This window comes from Bidens hawaiensis, unplaced genomic scaffold, assembly GCF_021521415.1.
Source record: "Bidens hawaiensis isolate Kalapana, Puna unplaced genomic scaffold, B.hawaiensis_p1.1 tig00030012_1, whole genome shotgun sequence".
Classification (NCBI taxonomy): Eukaryota; Viridiplantae; Streptophyta; class Magnoliopsida; order Asterales; family Asteraceae; genus Bidens; species Bidens hawaiensis.
In genome coordinates this window covers 9293-35035 of record NW_027494994.1, presented here as the reverse complement: position 1 = coordinate 35035, position 25743 = coordinate 9293, and the positions used below count along the sequence as shown (strand labels likewise).

At 41.8% G+C, this 25743-nt stretch overlaps 3 protein-coding genes and 1 non-coding gene across 4 annotated transcripts; 2 read left to right on the top strand and 2 right to left on the bottom strand.

Annotated features, from left to right (window-relative positions):
- The first annotated feature begins 1233 nt into the window (after nt 1–1233).
- Nucleotides 1234–1761, top strand: LOC143579863 (MFP1 attachment factor 1-like). Its single transcript, XM_077063042.1, has one exon. The coding sequence runs from the start codon at nt 1234–1236 to the stop codon at nt 1693–1695; it is 462 nt and encodes a 153-aa protein (XP_076919157.1). The 3' UTR covers nt 1696–1761.
- A 7448-nt stretch (nt 1762–9209) lies between these two features.
- Nucleotides 9210–9328, bottom strand: LOC143579864 (5S ribosomal RNA). The gene has a single exon (XR_013143542.1). It is a non-coding gene; the product is annotated as a 5S ribosomal RNA (ribosomal RNA).
- A 4138-nt stretch (nt 9329–13466) lies between these two features.
- LOC143579856 (uncharacterized) lies at nt 13467–14219 on the bottom strand. The gene has a single exon (XM_077063037.1). The coding sequence runs from the start codon at nt 14217–14219 to the stop codon at nt 13467–13469; it is 753 nt and encodes a 250-aa protein (XP_076919152.1).
- A 9750-nt stretch (nt 14220–23969) lies between these two features.
- On the top strand, nt 23970–24627 carry LOC143579862 (protein yippee-like At4g27740). The gene is made up of 2 exons (XM_077063041.1): nt 23970–24213; nt 24280–24627. The coding sequence occupies exons 1-2, from the start codon at nt 24121–24123 to the stop codon at nt 24505–24507; spliced, it is 321 nt and encodes a 106-aa protein (XP_076919156.1). The 5' UTR covers nt 23970–24120; the 3' UTR covers nt 24508–24627.
- Nucleotides 24628–25743: the final 1116 nt, after the last annotated feature.

Genomic DNA, 25743 nt, shown 5'->3' with positions numbered 1-25743 from the left:
TTCCAAGGCACAAATCAACCTCAAAACATAACGTAATCGGAATATAATCTGCTACGTTAATTGCTAGTGGAGAAGAGGTGGCGAAGTGGAGGGAGGCGGCGGCTGTGGGGTGGAGGAAGGGGGGCCGACTATGGGGTTGGGAGGAGAGGAACAATATGTTATTTTGTTTGAAGTCTGAGGTAGGGTTTGGAAGTCTGAAGAAGAGGTTAGAAGTCAGTAGTGCAAATTGTCTTAGATAGGAGGACACATAAGACATTTTTTAATTGAATATCTTCTAAAAAAACAAACACACTGCATATCACAACGTCTGCACGACGAAAAACTTTTAGAGAAAAACAATCACCACCTTAGCTATGTTGTCATCCTAAACCCTTTGCCATAATTTGATTAATTTTCCTTTTCATAAATTTGGGGTTTAGTTTGTATATTTTAACACCATTATTTCTTTTGCCAATCTTTTTCGTTGTGTGTTCTTAGGTAAAAACATATATATTTTTTTTACCTAATTAGAGTTTTGCTATGAAAGAAGTAAAACTTTTTTTCTGAACGAGTAAGAGAAGCAAAATTATTAGATGATCATGTGTACACGGTACAACATCATGTGTTTCATTATTTGTTTTATTTAATTCGGAAACAAAATCGTCAACTTCTCTATAATAGTTATAGTTAAGACATTACATTTTATCTTATACTAACTTTATGTAATTTTGTTAACATAACCTGTCATTACCTAGTCCGTTTTTAAATCTCCACTATAAAAAAAATAAAAATAAAAATAAAAGTACAAAAATTCTTCAGTTAAGTTTTATGTAATTTTGTTAACATAACTAGTCATTACGTGACCGGTTTTCTAATTCCCATTAAATAAAAAATATAAATCCATCATTTAACGAGTTAATGGGCCAAGCTTGACGTTTATTAATTATTACACTAGTAAGTAGGGATGAACTCAGGATGGTACCGGTATCGATCCCGAAAATCCCGATTCCGAATATTTGAAATATTTGGTTTCGTTATTTCATGAAACATTCGGAAAATACCGGTACCGTATCAAACCATACCGATACCGAAAACTAAAAACTTGATAGCGACGATACCAAATCAGTTGACGAGTTAATTAATTATTACACTAGTAAGAGAGTGATTTTAACAAAAACGTAAACTAAGCGGAACAAAACATCTTCCATATAATATAAGTATCTAGTATTCCATTTTCACTAGGTCACAGACACAATGACGGACCAAACCGAAGAGCAAACAACAACCGTTGCCGCCGTAGAACCAACCGTGCAACCGTCGGATCCGGCCGTCGACGATGCAACAAAGAAGATGGAGAAGCTGACCACCTCCTTCAGCATTTGGCCGCCGTCGCAACGCACTCGCGACGCCGTCATCAAACGCCTCATCGAAACCCTAACTAACAAATCCGTACTCTCCGATCGCTACGGCACCGTACCGTCCGACGAAGCCGCCGGATTCGCTCGCAGCATCGAGGATGAGGCGTTTAACGCCGTTCCCGGTTCGGTTGCTGACGGTGATGACGGTGTTGAGATCCTGCAGGCGTACTCGAAGGAGATCAGTAAGAGAATGCTGGAGTTTGTCAAGTCTAGATCTGTTGCGGCGGTGAAGGACGGCGGTGAAGCCGCCGGTGACGGTGGTGTGAAGGTGGAGGAAAACTCAACTGTGGATGCCTAGGGTTCGAATGGTTAGGGTTTTGTTATGTGTAATTGTTATTTGTTATGTTAATTGCACCCTTAGGGTTTTGAATTTGATGAATGATTGATTATCGGTTATCGATTGTTCTAGATCTAGTATCGACTTGATTTTGATTAATGTATTAATCGTAAATTGGAAACCGCTATGTTAAACTTATTATTATATTTTCCTAATACTATGTTTTGATCTCTAGATTGATGCAGTTTTTAGTATGTTAGATTTAGTTGATGAGTTTATTTGTTGCTGTGATTATGATCACATTTTGTTATAGGAATTGATATTTGATGTTAGAAGGAAAATTGTGTTCTTGAGGCTTAGTAGTTATTGAATTGCAGCTATTTTGCAGTATAAGAGGAAACTAGAAACTGAATTAGATGAAAGTTAAGTAAGGAACCACAGAATAGTTATTGTTAGGTCAGTTTGTCAGTTTAAGGTTATTGATAAAAGCACATTCAATGCCTTGTTTTTTGAGGTAAATGAAATGAAATGAAGAGGTAAATGTGTGTGGTATATAGCTTTTACCTACAAATGTTGAGCGATACATATATGGCAAACGTATCCATGTTAAATGTGTGGTTAAATACGCGCTTTGTGTGTGTGTGTTGAAACGTACAGTGTGTTTGTTTATACATTGCTAAATGTTGTGGAAAAAAGGGATGATTTATTGTTTTAGGCATGAAGCAAATAGATGAGAAATACAAGTATTCACTAAAAGTTGCATTATACTTCAAGGTAAAGCTTATGTCAATAATAGAAACATAAGGTATGATGCTCAGTTTGACATTGTGTACTGAAGGAGTTTCCCTTTTCACATGAAACTAAATACAATGAAACTAGAATCTAAACGAGCTGAAACACTAGATCATGTAACGCTGTGTAACTAGTATAGACGCTCAAACTGAAATGAAATTCAAATCAGTTACTACCATAAATAAATCGTTTACTTTTACATTTACTCAATCTGTAAGTTGCAATTCCTTTCAACATTTGACTTTTTCTAGTCAAAACTATGATACTTAGACGGTTAGACCTCCAGTCTGATTCTTAACAATCAATCCACCCTAGCCAGCCACTAATCCGATGTGATATCAAGCAATTTTCAATTCTACCCTTTGTGACCATAGCATGTATCTGCGCTTGATCAATCCAAAATCCTAATTTCCGCCCTTTTAACTTCAGTTAATTTTAACACCTGTTGTATGTCTGAAGCAACTGATCTGAAACTGTTTTGTCAGCCCATTATGGAACATGATAAACTAAAATCAAAAGAAATATAACATGTCAAGAACATGACCTAAATCCACAGTACTGAAATCATCCAAATCCACAAAATATACAGATCAAAAAATATAAACAAACAAAAACAATAGAAATGTCACGGTTCTCCTTGATGAGGAAAAATTGCTTCTTGAATCGAGAGTCACTATATGCAAAATCAGATTCGAAAAAATAGAGCAGAAGTGTGTAATCCTGAATTTGTTAGTCAACTGTTAATAGCTATCAATGATTTCATGTTTTTTTGTTGTTAAAACATACCAAGTGTATGTGAATATACATTGCTTAATGTTACGGAAGAAAGCGATGGACTATTATGTACACATGAAACAAACAGATGAGAAAGACAATCATTCCCTAACACTTACACCATACTTCAAGGTAAAACTAATCACCAGATAGTGAACATTAACAAGTGGGATCCATGCCCGTGAGGTGGTGAGGGTGGTGACGGGGTGTGGAACAGTGTGTACATTAGATAGTTTAAGCCCAATGCAATTCGAGCTTTAGGCAATCTGATCACAATTAGTTCACGAACGGCTCAACTTATTTACACATCCCTGGAACAAAACAAGACTAAGAAGTAGGGTGTGGAACAGTGTGTACATTAGATAGTTTAAGCCCAATGCAATTCGAGCTTTAGGCAATCTGATCACAATTAGTTCACGAACGGCTCAACTTATTTACACATCCCTGGAACAAAACAAGACTAAGAAGTAGGAGTAGACGTTGAGTCAACATAGACAGAAGGAATTATGATCTGATTTCGATACTTTCTAAAGGGGCAGTGTTTCAGAATTATAAAATGTTAAAATAGTAACTATGAAAAAAAGGGGGAAATAAATCTTCTAGGTTTAATTATATACATAACGTGAGCAAGAAAGAATGGATGTTTGGCACATCATATTTCTCAAAATATGATGATATAGGTAGATTTCAAGTTAGAACGTTGTTTTTTGGAAACAAAACCGACAAAAATGTGAACATGTGAGCATTAACTGGTTAAGACCCGCGAAATATGCGAAATCCGTCTAACCCACTTGTAGTTGTTAAATAGGGTTGGTTACAAGGTGTAACATATGTATATAATCAGGTATCAGGTCGGGGGGGTTCATGCTCTAGAAACAGGCATGCTTAGAAGACCTGTGAAAGCCGTTTGTATATGAACATTTTCTTGAAAAAATTGCGATTATGTTTTTTTATTTTCTTTTATTTTTTTTCAAGGTTTGCGAACACATGGTTTGAAATATTGTATAAATTTTTACTTTACGAACTCATGGTTTGGAAAAATGGTTTACGAACATAGGGTTTTGAAGAAACACGGATCCGATTCCCTCGACGGGTCCTGGATCCAATGAGTCCACATGGTAAGATACGATAACAACCAACACGATATGAGCACAACTTTTCAAAGTCCAATGACCGGAACCTGCAAAACATACACGGTGAGCTCGTTACGGGAAGGACAAGAGGGGGGGGGTCTTCCCGTAACCCCCCCCCCCCCCCCGGCGTGAGAATAAGTACAGTTCTGATAGAGAGAAAGTACTTGAGTATGAGAGTAAATAGTTGGGAGTGAATGAATACCTCATGGAGATTGAGAGGGTATTTATAGCCGAAAGATGTGGGAATATGATTGGGCCAGCTGTCCCTTTCCAGAAGATGCTCTCGTAACCACCTGGGCACGTGTCCTCATATGATAGGTTGAGCTATACGTTACATGTGCATGGGTATAACAACCTGGACACGCGTCACTCTATGACAGGACGAGTTAATTCCTGGCCATGTGCATGGTTATAACAGCCTGGCCAGGTGTCCTCTATCCATTGGTTGAGAGATCACGTATTGCCCAAGAAAGCATCTTGGTAAGTCTTCTAGAAAACAGTCGGTTATTTACAGCTGTCCTGTTGGCATTGCTTCCTGGTCATTTTGGCGGGTGAATGTGTTACCACGCGGATGACGCCAAAGGATGCCTGGATGCTTCCGCATGTGATATAAGGGTGTTCTTCCTTTATAAAGCTATGCGGGTGATCCGTATGTCCCGCGGGTGCCTTGTGAGGAGTGTTCCTCTGACCCGCGGGTATCATTTAAGGGTATTTGGGTCTTTTTGGTACCCCACCTCTATAAGTCCCCCAGTCCAGTGTTTCTTCCGAGTGAAGCTTTTATGCAGGTGAAATTTTGGACTTAATATATATTTGAGGGTTTTTGAATTTTGGAGTTTGGTAGAAATATCTTTTGTTGGTGATGTGGATAACTATGAGAAAGGACAAGTTGACCAGTTGCAGGCGCGTGAACAGATAATGGGACGTTTATGCCGGCTGTCACTATAGCCGACTGTACACTTTTTCTCTTTTTCAAATTTCTCGCGTGACGTGACGTCTGCTGAGTGGGCGATGATTTTTCTCTCTCCACTGTTCATATCCCATCGCATTTATTGCGATGGGTATAAATAGTGGAGGTTAACTTCTTTACTAAGTTTTATCGCCTTTGATTCTCCTGATTCTTCTTTATTTTCTCTCAATTTACTAACCGATCATTCGATTTTCTTCACGATTGCTCGTTGTTTTCCATTTATAATCGAATCGATGGCTAATAGTGCAGGATCTTTGGCACCGAATATTGATACTGCAGAGATTAAATGGGATATCTCTGAATACGAAATTTACGGTATCCCACCAGAATGGGGACCGGAATTCCCCAGTGCCGGATCTATCGCGAGTATGCCTCCTTCCGGCAAGATGGCAGTGTACTCCGACTACTTTATTTATGCGAACCTTCGGTTTCCTATAAGCAAGTTTCTCATGAAGATTTTAAGTGCTTATGGGATCCATTTATCCCAATTGCACCCCTTTACACTTATGCAGATTCAACATTTCGAGTTTATGTTCACGGCGAAGGGGATGCTGCCCCGCATTGACCGATTTCCCGTGTCTTATCAGATGACCAACCATGGCGGATGGTTTAAGTGCAATCCCGTGGCGGACAGGATCATCGGCATTGTGCCTGAAGAGGGTTTGAAAGATTGGCGCCACAAGTTCTTTTAGATTTCAGAGGACATTGTTCCAGACGTTATGGTTCGCCGTCCTGCTAATGAGGCGCTTCCGGAAGTTGTTACAGCCCCACACGAGGGTCGGGAGTGGTTCTGCACCTTGGTCTCGGAACCATCTCTGATGCGAGTTCTGCCCGAGGAGGCCCTAGTATGGGCGGGTATGAGCCGCCTGTGGCCGTACCCAGACTTGGAGCCCGTTTTTATGGGCGTGAATGAACGTAAGTTACATTCTCTTTTCTCTATGTATTTCTTGTGAAAGTGTTAACTGACTTCTCATATGTTTTTTCAGGTGAAGGGTCTATGCTGAATGCCTTTTTTGACAGTAGGGGGTGGACGGGAAAGCGTATTCGTGATGTGAAAGAGATGGCTGTCCTGGAAAGGACACGGAATCAGTTTCTCTTCCCCACTAGGATATGCGTTGAACCAGCGGCGTCGGAAGATATCTTCCAGAAAGGTGCGTATATCCTTAACCCTCATCCGCTCAACACTCTTACTTCTGATGGGGTGATATTCATTATTTCTTCGAGTGACGAATCCTCATCCCAGGAAGAAGAAGGTTCTGATGATGTGTCTGAAATTTCATCTGTTTCGCATCTGCTGGCAGAATTGGAGCAGAAGAGGAATTTTGAATCTCTCCGGGCGAGTGATGCGGGTGCTAATTCCGCGTACACTAAGGAAGGTCTGGTGACAAAGAAGCAACGGACACATCGTCCGAAGAAGAGTGTCAGCCTTGCTGAACGCATGAAGGAAATGGCTGGTAAGCTACCTTAACATCCTTCTTTTTGCTTTTGTGTTTTAACCAATACTCATATGTGATTTTATTATGTAGATCCGTCTGAGGTTGTTGGTGGAAGCACTTTATCAGACAAATTACCGTCCCGTACCCCTGAAGGCGACAAACTATCGTCTCCTCTTCCGGAGAAAGTGGGCAGGCCACCAACTCCTCCGTCGGATAAAGGAGATAGGCACCCAACTCCTCCACAAGAGGATGAAGATTCTCTGGACTATCTGTTTAGGGCTGGGGGTGATTCCATCTTCAAGGGGAATGAGCCGGCTATCGATGCGGAAGCGTCTAAAATACAGACGCCGCCACTCCAGGCTACCCCAGAATTTTTGACTTCATCCTCACCAGTTTTGACGGGTGAGGGTGGAAGTTCACACCCTCCATTCCCGCCTCATGTGTCTTCTTCTATCCAGGTGCATCCCCAAGCATTAAATTCTGATTATTATGGGGAGGCAAATCCGGGAGAAGATGATTATTTGTTTATCCCTGGTTGGAACCTTTCGAAGGGATCTCGCTTTACCGATCCGGAAACTTGTGTGGCTTTTGTTAACCACAGTGTCCCGCCTACGGAGCGAATTCTCCAACGTGGTCGTTCTCGCCAAGATCTGTACATGGACTACTCTTCGTCCCTAGCCAATACCATGGCTTGTGGGCAAGAAATCTTACGTGAGTGGCGATCAATGGGGGAAGGATGGGGAGAAATGAGTCGATCCGCCGAGAAGGCTAGGAGAGAAGTGGACGAACACCGTGTAGCAGCCAACACAGCCAAATGGAAGCTATCTGACGCTAAGATCGCTCTCCGAAATGAGCAAGATAGGCATAAGGCTGCTGCCCGGCAATGGGAGGAGGCTTGCAAGAAACAAAACACTGTTCTTCAAGCTGCCCGAGCTGAAACTCAGAAAAAGAAGGATGACTTGCCTAAGGCACTTGAATCCAATTCGACGTTAGAAGAGCAAGTGGCCCGCCAAGGTGTTCTTATCCAGGAGCTCGAGGCGGAATCAAAGGTTCAGAAGGATCGGGCGGGGCTCAATGAGAAAAGAGCTGATGAAATGCAAGCCGCCTATGACTCGCTTCTGCAGGCGCGTGATGAAGTGAAAGCCCATGCAGTGGAACACTTAAATGAGAAGCAAAAAATATCTGACGGGTATAATGAGCTATAGGAGAGGGCGGAGCGGACAGAGAGGGAACGTCGTTGGCTACTGGGCCAAGGTCTTAACGCGGTATGTTATCCCACTCTTCCGCTATTACCAATATTTTTTGTGTTTAACAATCGTTACTGAATCCGTTTTTCCCCTATAGGTCATCAATCATATCAAGGAAGGAACAGAATTAACAGATAGCTTGCCTTTCTTTCTCACTTCTTCCTCTAACTCCGGCCGCGTGTTGGGCTTTAATGAAGGAATGGGCTATGCCCAAGCCGGTCTTCCTTTTGAAGAACACCCGCTGCATGGACGAAATGTCGCCCAAGAGTATGATATGTGCCTTAATGAGTAGGACAACTTATCATTCCCTTTGGAGAACATGCTTCCAGAATTTGCAGCGGCCACTGACGGCGTGGAGCAGTTGAAGGAATACTTGGGGGAAGGAACGGAAGAGACTCCGCCCACTCCTCCTGAAGATTCATCCGCTCAAGACCCTTAGGGAAGATCAGGACTTGTAATTTCTTCTGATATCTTGTAATTATCCTTCACTATGAATGAAAAGAAATCTTTTTATCTTCTTGTGAGTTTTATATTATTTTTTGTTGGGATAATATCTTGTGAGATATTTTTGAATTTTGCAAGTAGAAGAAAAATGATGACGTGGCGGAAAGAGAAATATTGCATGATAGTTGATCAGACGTTTCTGACGTCTTTTCTACAGTCCGTTGTGCTTTTTCGTCTTTCCCGCCTGACGTGTCACCTATTGATTGGATTGTACTTTTCTCTCACCACTGGCATCCCATCCATCGCATTAACTACATCATCATCATCATCATCATCATCATCATCATCATCATCATCGTACTCAGTATATCCCACCAATAGCAAAGCTATGGTAGGGTCTGAGGAGGGTAAGATGTAAACAGCCTTACCTCTACCCCATGGGGATAGAGAGGCTGCTTCCGGTGAGACCCCCGGCTCGATAGTAGTTTTGCATCAAGCCTTGGACATATTACATAAGGCACATAGCACTCAATCATCGGGACGCCGGCTGATTGGTGCATGTACCCTTGTCTTTAGGCTATCAACGCCACCACATGATGCCTGATTAACCTTCCATCACTTTTAACGTTATTTTCACAAAATTAGTAAAATAACGTCAAAATTAGTGCAATTTTACTTTTGCCCACCCGAGGGTTCACACATATATACATTATATGCGCGCACCGCAAGCAGGGCACAAAAAGGGTTGCAACACGAGGACTTCCCAGGGGGTCACCCATCCTAGTACTACTCTCGCCCAAGCACGCTTAACTGCGGAGTTCTGATGGGATCCGGTGCATTAGTGCTGGTATGATCGCAACCTACTATCGACTTCTCCTTCCTCTAAATGATAAGGTTCAGTGGAATTCTCGCGACGTCGCCGGCAGCGAACCGCCCACGTCGCCACGATCCTAACACTTCACCGGACCATTCATCGCATTAACTACAATGTGTATAAATAGATCAAACCCAACTTCTATTCTTTCACATCTTTTATTTCTTCTATTTTCTCCCTAATCTCATATCTGAAATTTTCATTTGCTCTCAGCATTGAATCATCCGTCGATCTAAAATGGCTAAAGAGAAGAAGAATGATGCTTCAATAGACAACGTCGTTCTCCGTTGGAAGGAGAGGGACTATCAAGACATCGTCAATGTCTATGGCCTGGCATCAAAATGGGAGCCCGAGTATCCGGCGGACGGGTCAATTGCCACTAACCCGCCAGCGAAGAAAATGGCCGTGTACGCGGACCACTTCACTACCGGGAACTTCAGGATTCCTGTGACGAAGTTCCTCGAGGCCATTATGAGGGCTTACGGTATTCATCTATCACAGGTTCATCCCTTTGGGATGTTAAGGATTCGACACTTCGAATTCTATTGTCGAGCTCGCAAGATGGAGCCTATTGTTGTCCGGTTTGCCGTCTTCTATAAGATTACTAACCGCGGCGGGTGGCACAGTTGGTCTACCACCGGGAAGGGACCCATTGGTACTGAGTTGTACCGGAGTCTCCACGAGTGGAAGCCCAAGTTCTTTTGGATCCGTGAAGACGCCATTCCATTCGAGATGACATACCGCAAAGACGAAAAAGGGTTGCCTGTGGTCCATGCTACTACAGAGGTGAACCTCCTGTGGTTCGAGACTTTAACCCGTACACCTACCCCTATGCGTGCGATACATGAGGGGGCACTAGTGGTTGCGAAGATGAGCCGTTTATGGCCGTTTCCTAACTTGGAGCCATATTATGAAAAACCCAATAAAGGTATGTTTATTTTTGCTTTTTTAGGGTTCCGCCTGAATTCTGACTGTTCTTTTTATTTATGCAGGTGAGAGTTCCATCTTTAGCACGCTTCTAGACCACGAGGATGGTCTTATGGTGCATCGTCCGATTGATCCAAAGGACGCGCCCATTCTTGAGCGTACTAGCAACAATTTCCTGTTCTCTGCGACATTCCGCCCGGAACCTGTGGTTTCCGAGGCGATGTATGCTAAAGGTGAGGAGTTCGTTACAAAAGGTGAAGGAATTCTGAAACCCCGGCCAATTACTGCTGCAACTTCTAGCGGGGTGATAGTACTTCTTTCGTCTAGCGAGGAGTCATCATCCCGTGAATAAGGATTATCAGTTGGTGCTACTGACACTTTAAATATCCTACATTCGCCTGTAGGTCTGGCCCGCAAGCGGAATCAGATTCCAATCACCATCAAGGTGGTGGATGACGAAGGTGCTGACGTCACCGCCGGAGATGAACATCGAGCTACTGACGATGTCATCGTCGAAGGTGATCATCCAGCCGTTGATGCGGGCGCCTCCAAAGTTTCTGGTACGGAAGGTGCAATCTACCAAGCCCGCCGTTACTCAGAAGCACAAGAAGACGAAGCTGGTCACTCGTCTTCAACAATTTGCACCCACAGATGTTTCTCCAGGTAACTTTAATATTCTTTTAAGTTTTAATAATTGCTTCCATTTTTTGTAAGATATGCTATTGATACATATGTATTGCTTTGCAGAATTTCTGGAGAAATTGTCCAAGGACCTTTCAGGTCCAATGGGATCAACACCACCTGTTACACTGCCAACGTCTCCGCTGACAGGTGTACATGATCCGGTTGTTATTGCGGATACCCCTCCTCCTGGGGATAAGAAAGACGGTAACTCAAAAGACCCCGTCATTTCTTCGCCTCTCTATGCTTCCTATCGTTTTAGAGATCAAGGAGGGGTTAGTGCCTTTGGCCGCGGCCTGCAAGCGTCTTTGTCCCAGTACGGGAAAGAATCTTCAATGCATTGTCTGTGTTGGTCCTTACGCCAGGATTCAACTTTTTCAGACACAGATGTTTGCCTAGAAAATCTGCAGGGAGGTCTTCCTCCTGCGGAAAAGGAACGCCAACGCGGGCATCCGAGCCAAGAATTACTGAACTCCTACTCCTATAGCCTAGCCAACACTGTCTCCACTACTCAGGATTTATGTCGGGATTGGCTAGGCATGAATGAGCAATGGGTGGAGTTGGAGATTAAGGCGGCCCATGCGGAGAAAGAGACTGCTGAGGCTATGAAAGAAGCCAAAGACAACCGCCTGGCCGCTGATAACGCTGAACGACAGTTGGTGGATGCCAAAACAGCGTTTGAGACAGAGAAAGCTCGCCGTTCTGTTGCTAAGGACGCCAAAATTGCTCTTCAGCAACAATTGGATGAACGCGACGAGCTCTTAAAGACTTTGAAGGCTGAGTCAGCCGCCAAGGATGAACGCCTTGCCACCCTTGCTGCCAAAAACAGGGAGCAAGCCCTGGAATGTGCTGAGCACAAGATGGAGCTTGTCCAAGCCAAGGAGGACAAAAATTGGTTACTGGCGGAAGGGGTTCCCCAAGTAATTTCTCATTCCTTTGTCAGTTCTATTTAAGGTTTTCAAAACAGTTGTTTATCCCTGTTGTTTTAATAGGTTATTGCCCACATCCGGGAGGGCGATGAGCTTGGTAACTGCCTAGCCACACTCTTGATCGCGTCTTCTCAGGCTGGCCTCCAGACGAGTTTCTGGGAAGGTTTCAAATTTGCTGAAGAAAACAGACTTCTCGAGAAATATGTCTTGCATGGCCAGGATTTTGCCAAGATTCTTAATGAGAAGACGAAGATTTTTGACAATTTGAAGTTTGCTATCGAAAGTCAAATTGTTGAGCTTGCGGACAAGGAAGATGGAATTGAACAGTTGAAGAAGCTTCTTGCAACTGCCAACAATGAACAAGAGGAAGAGGAAGAAGAAGATGCCGCAGTGTAAATTTATATGTTTGTAGCTCGCATGATTCTGTCTTCCTTGTAATTAACATCTTTTTGTAATCCCATTTGTACATATATAAGAAGTTTGCTTCATACGGTACACTTTTTCTTATTTATCATAATATAAGTGTTTGTAGGATCTTCTTTTTGTCAATAAAGGATTGCATCATTCCTGCTGTACGGGCATATGAATCCCATCTGGCACGCGGACCAGAACAAGTGTATTACATAAAACTAGAATGTGGGATTAACAGATTCTTCATAAAAAGGCATACGCCGAATGAAATTACAAGAAATGACATTACATGTCCTTCACCAATCTATTAGGCACGCATGCCATAAATAAAAAGTAAATAACATGTCTTGTTAGATGTAACATTTCTTTAACTGTGTCACATTCCAAGTTCTAGAGACCTCAGTCCCGTTTAATTTCTCTAACTTGTAAGCACCCTTGGATAACACTTTTTTAACCTTGTAAAGACCTTCCCAAGTTGGGGCCAACTTTCCCGGGGGCTCTTGGCCGCAAGCTTCGTTACTGCGGAAGACAAAGTCTCAAGCATCAAACATGCATTTTTGGACCCGCGAGTCATAATATTTCTGCAGTTGGCGTTTATAGTTATGCTCGCGGATCTATGCCAATTCCCTTATTTCTTCAAGAAGGTTGAGGTTCAACCATAACTCTTTGTCATTATCATCAATTATCAGAGTTCGTGCGGATGGAACCCCGATTTCGGCCGGGATCATGGCTTCGGTGCCATAGGTTAAACTTAACGGCATTTCAGAATTACTTGAATTCTTCTGGGTGCGAAAAGCCCAAAGTACATGGAGCAACTCGTCGACCCAGTCGGTTCGTTTAGTACCTAATATCGCTTTAATCTATTCTTTGATTGTCCAGTTGGTTCATTCGACCTGACCGTTTGCTTGCGGATGAGCTATATATGTGAAGATCTGAGAAACATGAAGTTCTTTTCAACCATTCTTGTAACCCACAATCCAAAAATTGAGTCCCATTGTCACTCACAAGTTCTAGCGGAAGACCAAATCGACAAATTATGAATTCCCAAAGGAATTTCTTGACACTTGATGATGTAATGGATGCGACTGGTTTGGCTTCCACCCACTTGGTGAATTAATCAATGGCCACGATTAGAAATTTGACACGTACCGGGGCTTCAGGGAAAGGTCCCATGATGTCAATAGCCCATTTTTTGGAATGGCCAAGCGGAGGTAACTGGAACAAGTTCATTCTTTGGTCGTAATGTGTTGGGAGCATGACGCTGACAAGAATCACATTTCTTGATTTCCTGTACAGCATCCATATGCATTCCCGACCAATAATATCCGGCATTCATGAGTTTTTCTACGACCATTCTCGGGCTCGCGTGAAGGCCACAAATGCCTTCATGAACTTCCCTAATCAAGTAATTCGCGTCCTTGGCGTCCACACACCTCAGGAGTGGGCCGAGGAAGGATCGTCTATACAAGACGCCATCTTGCATTTGGTAGTTCAAGGCCTTGTGCCTTATTTTTCGGGCCTCCATCTTCTCTTCTAGCAGAACTCCTGATGACAAGTAAGCTATGATTGGTGTCATCCAGAATTTTACGCCAGTCTGGATTACTAGAACCTGATTCTGCGGGATGGATGGGCGGTCCAAGACTTCAACGCGAATGTCCTTAGCAAAGTGCTCGAAGTTTGTTGAAGCCAAATTGCTAAGGGCGTCCCCCGACTTGTTCTCACTTCTCTTTATATGAATAACTTTGCATGAAGAGAATTGGAGGATCAGGTCCTTCGCTTGTGACAAGTATGAAGCCATTACATCATTTTTTGCTTCATAAGTTCCATTGATTTGCCCTGCGATCAGCATGGAATCCACTCGCGCTTCTAGGTTCTTCACCCCAAGTTTCTTAGCTATCCGTTGGCCTGCCAGAAAAGCTTCATACTCCATCTCATTATTAGTACTTTTAAAGTCTAACTAGATGGCGTAAGTAAACTCATGACCTTAATTATTGACTAGCCTGAGGCCTGCGCCAGATCCCTCACTACTGGATGCTCCATCCGTGAACAATGACCAAATTTGTCCTTGTTCCGGTGGTACTTGGGGCTGTTGTTCAATTAAGCATTCTTTTTCTTTATGATGCGGGACTTCTGTAACGAAGTCCGCCAACACCTGCCCTTTGATTGCTGATCTGGGTTTGTATTCAATCGCGTGCTCACCAAGTTCGATGGCCCATTTTGCCAATCTCCTAGACAATTCTGGTTTGCTTAGTACATTCTTGAGTTTGTACCCTGTCAGCACATTGATGGGGTGACCCTGAAAATACCTGCGTAGCCGCCTGGCAGCATAGACCAACGTCAGCACCAGTTTTCAAGCATTGAGTATCTGGTTTCTGGGTCTGTCAACGTCCTACTGACATAGTAGATTGGGGTTTGAACGTTCTTTCTGTCTGTCACTAGTACGGCCCCAATGGCGATGTCAGTTACTGACAAATATAACGTCATAGGTTCACCCGCGTGTTGTGTTGTTAAAGTAGGCAACTCCATTAAGCATTTTTGACCTGCAGGAATGCTTTTTCGGCTTCCGCGATCCACCTAAAATGTGCCTTCTTGAGGCGATTTCTCAGAGTTGAAACGAACGGGTAAGACTTAGCTGCATGATTTGCTAAGAATCTGTTCAGTGCAACTAATCTTCCGTTGAGTGTCTGCACTTCTTTAAGGGATGAAGGGGAAGGCATGCGGGATACTGCCTGAACTTTATCCAGGTTGGCCTTAAAACCCGCGCCTGTAACGATCACTCCTAGAAATTTTCCCTCTTCCATCCCGAAGGAACACTTGGCTGCATTCAACTTCATGTTAATGCTTCTCAAAGTTTCAAATGTCTCTTTGATATCCCTCAACATTTGATCTTCCTCAATGCTTTTGATAACGAGATCGTCCATATAGACTTCCAAGTTTCGACCAATCTGTTTCTTAATTGCCTCATCCATCAACCGTTGATATGTAGCCCCCACGTTTTTTAAACCAAAGGGCATCATATTATAATAGATGGTAACTTTTGTAGGCATCTAGAAAGCATTTAAACTTGAATGTGGCTACGACATCAACTTTGAGGTCGATTTCCGGCAACGGATAACAATCCTTGGGACACGCCTTGTTCAGATCCTTGAAATCTATGCACATCCGCCATGTCTCATTGCTTTTGGGGACGATGACTGGATTGGCAACCAAAGTCTGATATTGGATTGGGCGGATGATTTCGGCATGTAAGAGGTCCTGAACTTGTTCGTTCATTGCTTTCGTTTGTTCTGGACCCATCTTACGCTTCTTCTGTACTATTGGAGTAAACGCTCGGTTTACTTGCAATTTGTGCTCTGCAGTCTTCCGCGGGACCCCAGTCATGTCCGCGGGCTGCCACGTGAAGATGTCGACGTTTTTTGTCAGCAACTGCTTTAAAAATGTCATTACTATCTCAGAGATAGCAGGTCCAGTTTTTACAGTTTGACCTGGGAACTTTTTGTTTAATACCCATTTCTCGGGTTCAGTCCGCTAACTTTGCTTCGGATTTTTGCTGGGTTTTGAACTCTCCGTCGCGAAGCAATGGCGATTAATATGAATGATAGCCACACCAGTGCGAGTCGGAACTCCCACTGCACCATGTGCTGTAGAAGGATGGGCATTAAAGTCGCCGATCGCTTCCCGACCCAGGATGATGTCGTGTTTTGATGTTGCTGGCAAAACCAAAAACTCATCCTCTTCGTTTCTTGAATGGATTCTGTCACTGAGAGTGACCGGAAAAGATATCACCCCTCGCGGGTGCATCACTTCTCCTCCGACTCCAGATACAGGAGCATGAATGGGTTTCAACCTCTCCTTATCTTCCTCATCTAGCTATTTGAAGCACTATTCATACATTATATCCGATGTACTATCGGTGTCGAAGAAAACGTATTGTGAACGATAATGGCCAAAGAGAGCGGTGATAATCAAAGGATTCTTATTGCAATGGCGTTCTTTAATTCATGGAAAAATCACATGCTCATTCTTCCACTCTTCATCCTGAAATTCTCTCCTCTTTCCGCCAACCTTGTGTCCGCCTTGAATCATATGAACATTTAGATCTTTCACTTGCTTTTTGGGCGGGCCCTAGTTATCTCGCGCGGGAGCCTTACCAGTCCCAGGTCTTGCACCCTTGACCAAATGTCCAAGTTTTCCTGATTTCATAGCCGTCTCAATTTCATTTTTTAGAGCAACACACTCGTTCGTATTATGACCGATGTCGTCATGAAACTAATAGTGTTTCTTGGCATCAAGGAATGATCTCCTTGTGAGTGGCTGTGGTTTCTTGAAATTCACGTTCTCCTTAGTGAGAATTTCAGCAGGATTCTTTGAATGTGGAGTCCAGTTATTAGAGCCTCGGGTTGAGGAGCCTGCTTTATTCTTGTTGCCAATCAAAGATCTGGCATCAAATGATTTAGACGCCTCCGTGGAAGGCTGGAGTCTAGACCAAATTGTCCCTTTTACCTGTTTTTTCGGCCGGGAAGTCTAGAATTCAACCTTCAAATTATGTTTCTGATTGTTGGTTGCCAACGTCTTTTGAGTCCTTGCGAACAGCTTCACCGCGGACATAATTTCATTCCATACGTGGGCATACCATCTCTTCCAGTTAATGTCCAAATCAGTTCATCACTTTTCACATTTTTGCGAAAGGCTCCCCGCAACATGACCTCACTCACTCCGCCGATATTGAGACTTTCGTTGTCAAATCGGGTAATGAAGTCCTCATTGGACTCATTATTCCTCCTAACAACGTCTAATATTTCGGACGGATCACAAGTGTGTTTTCTCTGCTGGCTAAAGTGCTGAGAAAATTTGGCTACAAAGCATCCCAGCTCTTTATTTGTCCATCCGGAAGCTTCTCAAACCACTCCCGAGCTGCACCAGTAAAAGTTAATGCGAACATGTGTCACCAGTATGGAAGAGTCCAACCGCTAACTCCTCCTACAGCCACAAAGTTCAGTAGGTGATCACTGGGATCAGTCATCCCATCATACTTCCCTACGGATGTTGGGATTTTAGCATTGACTGGGAATGGAGCAGTTGCGAGTCGTGCAATGAACTTCGATTTTTCAGCAAAAGCAGCCGGATGGTATGGATTAGAAATCTTCCTCAGCATCACTGTGATAACCCGCTTGGCGAACTACCGCCTACGGACGGCTAGTTCCCTCATGCAAATGAAGCTGGCTATCAACGCTGTAATAACTGATATCACCTGGACGATATGACGGGTCGTAACTGTCATACTCGTCAAGGTAAGATGGCACACGCATGATCATACGACGACGGCCATGCTTTCTCCAAACTTCCCTAGGATCTCTCTCCGTTTGAACGCTGTGACGGATCTGGCTCCTCCTCGCTGTTGCAGGAGGGGAGGGAGACTTCCTGGGAGATTCATCATAATTCAGAGTTCGAGCCTGGAGTCTCTCTTCACGCACCCTGCGCTCGTACTCTGCTACAACCTTCTCTTGTTGGATACGGAACCATTCGTCCGTGTAAGACCCCGTTACCGGTACCTCACATTTGGACGTTGGATTTACTCATCAACATAGTTCTAATCATCAGAGTTAATAAAAACATTCACGGAATATAAAAACTTTCATAAAACATTTCATAACAATCCAAAACTTTTCTTAAACAAACAACTTGTCTTTCAAAAACTAAGTAATTAAAACATAACACGTCTTGAGTCTTCCGATGCCAGTCTCTTATTCGCTTGCCACTTGTACCCCTCAAGCTAGCTGCCTCATTCTACTTGCCTGCATGCATACTAAAAGTCAGCTACGCTGAGTGAGTCCTAGTTAATCAAATAACATACAAACATACATACTTACATACTTTCATTCATACTTTCATATTTTATTCCATACATACTTAACTTCATATCTTACGTTATAAAGGGCATTACGCCCTACTTTCCTCGAGTATTATAAGGGCCCGGTTCCCTCTTACCTCGAGTATTATTAGGGCTCGGTTCCCTCTTACCTCGAGTATTATTAGGGATCGGTTCCCTCTTACCTCGAGTATTATTAGGGCCCGGTTCCCTCTTGCTTCGAATATTAGTAGGGTTCGATTCCCTCTTCGTTACCATACAACCATACATCATTTCACATACATACATATATCATGCATACATTATTCATAACGTTACAACCCGACAATACGTGCAATATCCGAAGATCGTTCACGTATTGACGAGCAAACATTTATATCTTTCACATAATCACATAATGCATACACTTATCACTTAGGATAAATGTATTAACAAACACGTCGAGTATGCACACAGCCCCAAAAACATAACAAGGAATGGGGCTAGAAACTCACCTGGATCCTGTTTCTTTCTCCGTTTATTGTAATTCCCTTCTTTAATTGTGCCCTGCTAACTGTATATATAGGGTACATGTATTAATATTCGTTCTATGTTTGGAGTAACCTATGGTCGTTGTATTACATGATACTTAGATTATTTTATACAAATCCTAGTGTATACGGCTTTAATTATTTAATATTTCTTTTTCTTTCTTTAATATGGTATTATTAACATAAGAGTTTTAGATTATCCTAATATTATCTTTCCATGTCAAAACCCTAATCGCTTTAACCTTTCTTTTCTTTTTCTCGAACTCGGGTCTTATTGTAAGCGAGCTAGGATGGTCTCCGGGTTTGATCAAGAAGTTTGAGCTAGGCCCAAGTGATTGAGTAAGGAACAACAGGGCTCGGGTTTTGGGCTTGGCTAATCTTTGGGTTTGGGCTAGAAAGTGGGCCAGGTATAATAGAGGCCCAACCCCTTCCAAATAAATCATTACGTCAGTCTGCTTCTTCATTTCATTTCTTTATTATCATTTCTTTTTTTCCTTTCTTTACCACAGATCCAAAGCAATCGAGTCTCTCCAAAATCGATTACAATGTAATCGAGTGTAACAGTGTAATCGATCAGGTATTGTATGCGAGTCATGTGTGTATGTATGCGAGTCAAACAAACAGCTCTAAGGTATACAGTCTCCATTGTAATCGATGCTCAATGTAAGCGAAGTAGGGTGATTAGGCTAATTGTAATCGATGGTCAAATGTAATCGATCTGGTTAAAGTAATCGAGTCTCCTTTGTGTGCGAGTGCCAAATTGTAATCGAGTTCATCAATCGTAATCGGGTGTTAGTGTGTGCGATTCTAACTATATTCGAATCACAGCTTGCGATTTAGGGCAGGGCATTGATTGTAATTGATTTAAACATTTGTAATCGAGTTCCTCTATGAATCGATTACAATTGTAATCGAGTTCCTCTATGAATCGATTACAATTGTAATCGAGTGCTAGTGTATTCGAACCCCACTTCAGCGATTGCCGTCTGTGTAATCGAGTTGTTTTGTAATCGATATAGAAGTGAGCGATGTTCAGTTTGTATGTGAGTTCAATTGTAAGCGACTCCAATTTGTATGCGAGTTCGATTTGTAAGCGACTCAGATTTGTAATCGAACATACAAGAGTAAGCGATTGGTTCATATGTATCCGAACCTCTGTTTGTAATCGAGCTAAGTGGGTAATCGATTTATCAAAGTGATCGGCCATAGTGTAAACGAGGTTCATGTAATCGATTTGTATGTATTGTATGCGATGGTGGTTCTGGGTTAATCTCACCCACTGCTAGTTTACTATTATTATAATAATTATTATTATTATAATTATTATTATTATTATTAGTATTATTATTTAGCATATAAAACTTTGACTCGATGCCATCTTCCCTTAAACGTTCTCGTGACCATTTCCGGGTAAGACTTGATTCGGGAAATCATTAAGTTTGGATCTTTAATCTTAAAACATCCAAACTAGATCTAGGGTTCCTTTTAATGAGTCGTTTCCATTTTGGGTTCGTTTCTTTCATTATTAACATCAAGTTTTCAACTTTAATGTTCGTTTAAAGTCGATCTACTCTAGATTCAAGTTTCAAGACTAATCGTTTATTAAAACATAAACATTAAGATCAAGAACATACCTTTATGGGTTCGTTTGGTTTTGGCTAGCTTGTTTATGAATCATAAATCCTTGGATCTATCTTATATATAGAATATCTAATAATGGTTAGCTTGATTTGGTCTCGGATCTCTTTCTTTCTCTCTTGGCCGTTTATGTATAATAAGCAAGGTGTGTGTGTTTGGAGTGTGTGTAGAGATTAAGATGGAAAGGATGGAATGAGAGCTAGGGTTTTGGAATGGTTTAAGGGGGTATTTATATCCCCTTTAAGCCCATGGACTCTAAGTCCATTCCCCTTTTAACCCACCTTAATTAATTTAAATCCATGATCCTTTCTTTACTTGATATTAATTAAATATTAACGCGAAATCACTAAACGTAACTTTCTTTATTTAATATTAAAATATTTATTTAACACATGATAACTTAACGAAATCTTTATTTAATATTATAATTTAACATTTTAATATTTAGGATGTTACAGTCCGGAGACAAGGGTCCCCTAGCTTTGGAATCACGATGATGAGTTCCTGCCAGTTCAGACTCGTCAGAATCGTCATCTAGGCCTAATTCTAAATGAGTCCGGCGAGTTTCTCTCGTAACTCGCCCCGGGTTGCCAGATTTGGAACCTCATGGTGCTGTGACATGCCCTAGGTCCGTCGGAGTAGGACCTGCTGGTGTCCTGATATGTCCTAGGTCACCCGGAGTGGAACTTCCGGGTGCCATGATACGTGCAAAGACACTCGTGGCAAATCCTCTCGGTGCTTCAGTATCGGTAGTATGTAAAAACGGTGCAGGAGTTCCCGTCGGCCCCTCAGGAAGCTTACTCATCGTACGAACCAAAAAACCAACGGAAATTCTTGCAGTTCTAACACCAAAACGGATGGCGCCAATGAAGAAACATGGATCCAATCCCCTCGACGGGTCTTGGATCCAATGAGTCCACAGGGTAGGATACGATAACAACCAACACGATATGAGCACAACTTCTCAAAGTCCAATGACCGGAACCTGCAAAACAGACACTATGAGCTCGTTACGGGAAGGACAAGAGGAGGGGGTCTTCCCGTAACCACCCTCCTGCGTGAGAATAAGTATAGTTCTGATAGAGAGAAAGTACTTGAGTATGAGAGTAAATAGTTGGGAGTGAATGAATACCTCATGGAGATTGAGAGGGTATTTATAGCCGAAGGATGTGGGAATGTGATTGGGCCAGCTGTCCCTTTCCAGAAGATGCTCTCGTAACCACCTGGGCACGTGTCCTCATATGATAGGTTGAGCTATACGTTGCATGTGCATGGGTATAACAACCTGGAAACACGTCACTCTATGATAGGACGAGTTAATTCCTGGCCATGTGAACGGTTATAACAACCTGGCCAGGTGTCCTCTATCCATTGGTTGAGAGATCATGTATTGCCCAAGAAAGCATCTTGGTAAGTCTTCTAGAAGGCAGTCGGTTATTTATAGTTGTCCTGTTGGCATTGCTTCCTGGTCATTTTGGCGGGTGAATGTGTTACCACGCGGATGACGTCAGAGGATGCCTGGATGCTTCCGCGTGTGATATAAGGGTGTTCTTCCTTTATAAAGTTATGCGGGTGATCCATATGTGCCGCGGGTGCCTTGTGAGGAGTGTTCCTCTGACCCACGTATATCATTTAAGGGTATTTGAGTATTTTTTATACCCTACCTCTATAGGTTTGAAAAATTGAGTTAATGACTTGATTTGTCTGTTTGAAAATCGAGTTTAAACGTCTCATCTTATTCACAGCCCTGGTACGTACATATTATGACCCATAACAAAGGTCATCTAGCCCAAAACAGAGTAATCGGGTAAAACGGGTCTAGTGGTTAAATCCGACCCACGAGACTTTTAAATACCAGACCCTAAATCCCTAGTATAGTTTCTCAGGCCGATTCTTGGCGCCATTAATTTAACTAAACGGGTTTTTGGGTCTTCCTGACCCGATGCACATCCCTAAAAATGTTCAGTGTTGGATCATAGAACCTTTTCTTAAGTTTATTAGCTAATTACTATTACATTAATGTTTTGAGGGAAAAAATAGTTGACAATTGATTAGCAATCTTCAACAAGGGTTACTAACCAATGAAACTAGGGTGACAGCTAACCCACGTTTCGCAACGAGAGCGTGTTTTATATATGCTTTTTATAGTTCACAATCCAGTCATTACACTATTTATAATCTAACGTCTAAACTTGCACTAACAAACATGCCCGCTGCTATGGGTACTTAATGAAAGATAAAATCTTCAAAAATAATATAGCATATTGCATATTAGGTCAATTGGTTAGTTAAACATGTGAAAAGAAAGTTAACATCAAAATGTTTATTTTTTACTCAAAAATATTTATGATGGTTAAGTTAGATGTGGGTATAAGAGTTAAAGACAGACTTATATGCGGAGTAGTTCCACGTACTCACCATTATATGATTGTTGTTCGTATGCCCTTGCCTAGGTTTTTAAAAAGTATGCCTCAAACTTATACGTTTCATGTCCTCGCATACTACAAAAGGCGCACATTGCCTAAGAACACAACTGAGATGCACTTAAAATTGGCATGAGGCGCAGGTAAGGTGCATGCTGGGTCTATTTGTTCTCCTGCCCCAGTTCAAAAGTCTGACCAAGTTTCAATTTCAAATGAGCCGGATCTGGTGGTTCCAGTTCAACCTGCTGCTGTCCTGTTGAACCGGGGGTGTCTGGTCTGAACCTTCTGAATCTGAACCCCCCCCCCCCCCCTCCCTGACATATAAACAAGTTGTGGGTGCTACCACTTCTACTATTTCAGTCCAAGATCTTCAATTTTCAGCCTTAAATGCTTTGAAACCAATTAACCAAAGGTAAGTTCTCATTACAACTTAAATTTTGGTAGTTGTTTGGATGATATTATGAAAATAATAGGGATATTAAATGGTGAAACAAATAATTATTTGATAGTGAAACCCGTTTGCTTTATGATCCACTCATATGGGGAGGTTATTTTCAAATTAATTAATTGGTTACTGAAGCACCCAGTCCCAATGTGGTTTGAAATGGTTAAAAACAATAAAATGCAGCAAAGTTAGGCTCCAAAATTGATTACGGTTCCTATTGTGTCTAGTGGGCCAAGTGTGGCCTAAAACACTACTACTGATCCGTTAAATGCTGGTGGGCAATGTTCAAACTCGTGCTAATATGAAATCTGCTCAATGCTCATGTTTCTCGGCTAAAATATGGATGGTTATACTGCATTAAATTATATATACAACTTAATTTTGTTTACAAGATGCTGAAAACCTATAAGATATATGAAATCTTGCGTCTGTCTTCCATACGAAAAGTTTCGAGTCTTTACAACAAATTTAACGATCAGAAAAAATATATTTTTTGGAACGATGGGTAATAGGATTTTGTATTGGCATATTAATTGAATAAAGAAACACGAGTCTAACATATATATATTTAATTGCGGTACTTACAAGTTGTATATTGAATCAACCCGTTTAATTTTCATTTACGAAAAAGAGTGACAACTATCGACTTAAAAACAATCTGTACAAAACCTATGTGATAGACACGTAATTAATTAGCTAAAAACTAATAGAAATATCGAAATAGGATAGTGACATATAGTTTGGGTCAAAAGTCAACAGTTGAACAATAATAAAAAGGCGTATCATCCAAGCAAATCCAAGTTAGCAATTTCATGGAAACTAATAATCCAATTTTTCTTCCACTTATTTTTCTATAAATTTGTTCCTCTTTTCCCTTTGTTTCAACACAAATATATCTACTACTGATCATCAGTCAATTGATTTTGATGGCGGGTTTGGACGGTCATCCCTTGTACAGCTGCAACCGATGCAGGAATCCCATTGCGCTTCGCGACAACCTTCTATCTAAAAAATTTAAGGTAAGACATGAATATGCTACACCAAACGTTGTAATTCAGGGTTAATGGTGTGCTTGTAATTATTAGGCAAGATCTGGGGATGCGTATATGTTTTCCGAGGTGTTGAACGTTGTGTTGGGGGAGAAGAGAGAGCAACAACTAATAACGGGGCGGTTCGTGGTGGCCGATGTGTATTGTAGCAACTGCAAAGAGGTGTTGGGGTGGAAGTACTTGAAATCTTTTAATGATTCACAAAGGTATAAACTTGGAAGATTCATCATCGAGAAAGCTAAGGTTCTTAAGGAATACTCGTGATCTCATTGTCACACTTTGCATATGTGGTTTACTCTATAGTAATTTTTCTTGTTTAAAATAAGTGGGGGCATGATCGCTGTGTTTTGGATGTATGGTATGATATGCTATAAATTATGTGTTTTTTTTTTATTTCTTTTCCTTTTTACCACAACAAATTGTGTTTTTTGTTCATATCAAAAATACCTATTTCCAATAGTATAGTAGACAACCCCCCCCCCCCCCCCCATACACCCACCATCACCACCACCACCACCACCAATTTTTAATTCTCGTTGCAATCAAGTCCAGTTCGATGACACCATTCAAATTATATATAGACTTTTGATTAGTGCAATTTTTAACGATTTATTTAACATGGTTTGATGCAGCTAGACTTTTGACCAGTGCAAGTGGCCTAATCTTGTAATCTTGCGTTCTCACCTTAGAATTTTTTTTTTCTTTTGGGTCCTTACCACTTTATAAGTTTTTATGCCTTAATAATATATGTTTACGATTTAGTATCAGTACCGTCGACAACCACTGAATTCTACCATTCGCGTATGAAACACATAACTATAGCTTAGAGTTACTCCTTTCCTTTGAATCTTCCATGTTGTAATCAGCTTATTTATGGCTTGTAATATGGTACAAGAGCTCTTTACTCAAACGAGTTTCGATCCTACCTGTAACTTCTTTTTGATCATTGCCTACAACCTATCACCTTCATGGTGCCGACACTTGTGGTTCAACTCACCACCGCCTCTGCCAATTCCAACATCACCCTCACTAGTGACAACTTTCCCTTATTGTGTAAGCAAGTCTATTCAACTCTAATGAAAATGGACCTTGTCCACTACATCAACTCTAATGAAAAATGGACCTGGACATGGAAGCCTTGAAACCGAATCTAGACTTCTACTCCTTGTATCGACAAGATTTGCTCTTCTAGGAAGCCAATCACCCATAATACAACCTATGATTGTCTCTGCAACCTCCTGAGAAGCTTGGGAACGACTATAATTAGTTATTTGAACCCATCTTGGTCTAGGATCATCTCATTAAAATCCAAACTCGCATCCAACCAGAAAGGCACCTGCACCGTCACCGAGTACCTACGAGACATGAAGTCGATTGCCGCCGAACTAGCCTTTGTGCAACACCCGATGAAAGATGAAGATCTCATGGTTCATATTCTCTACCAGTTAGGTGATGATTTCAAAAATATTGCAACATCTCTTTGCCTACTTGAAACAAAAA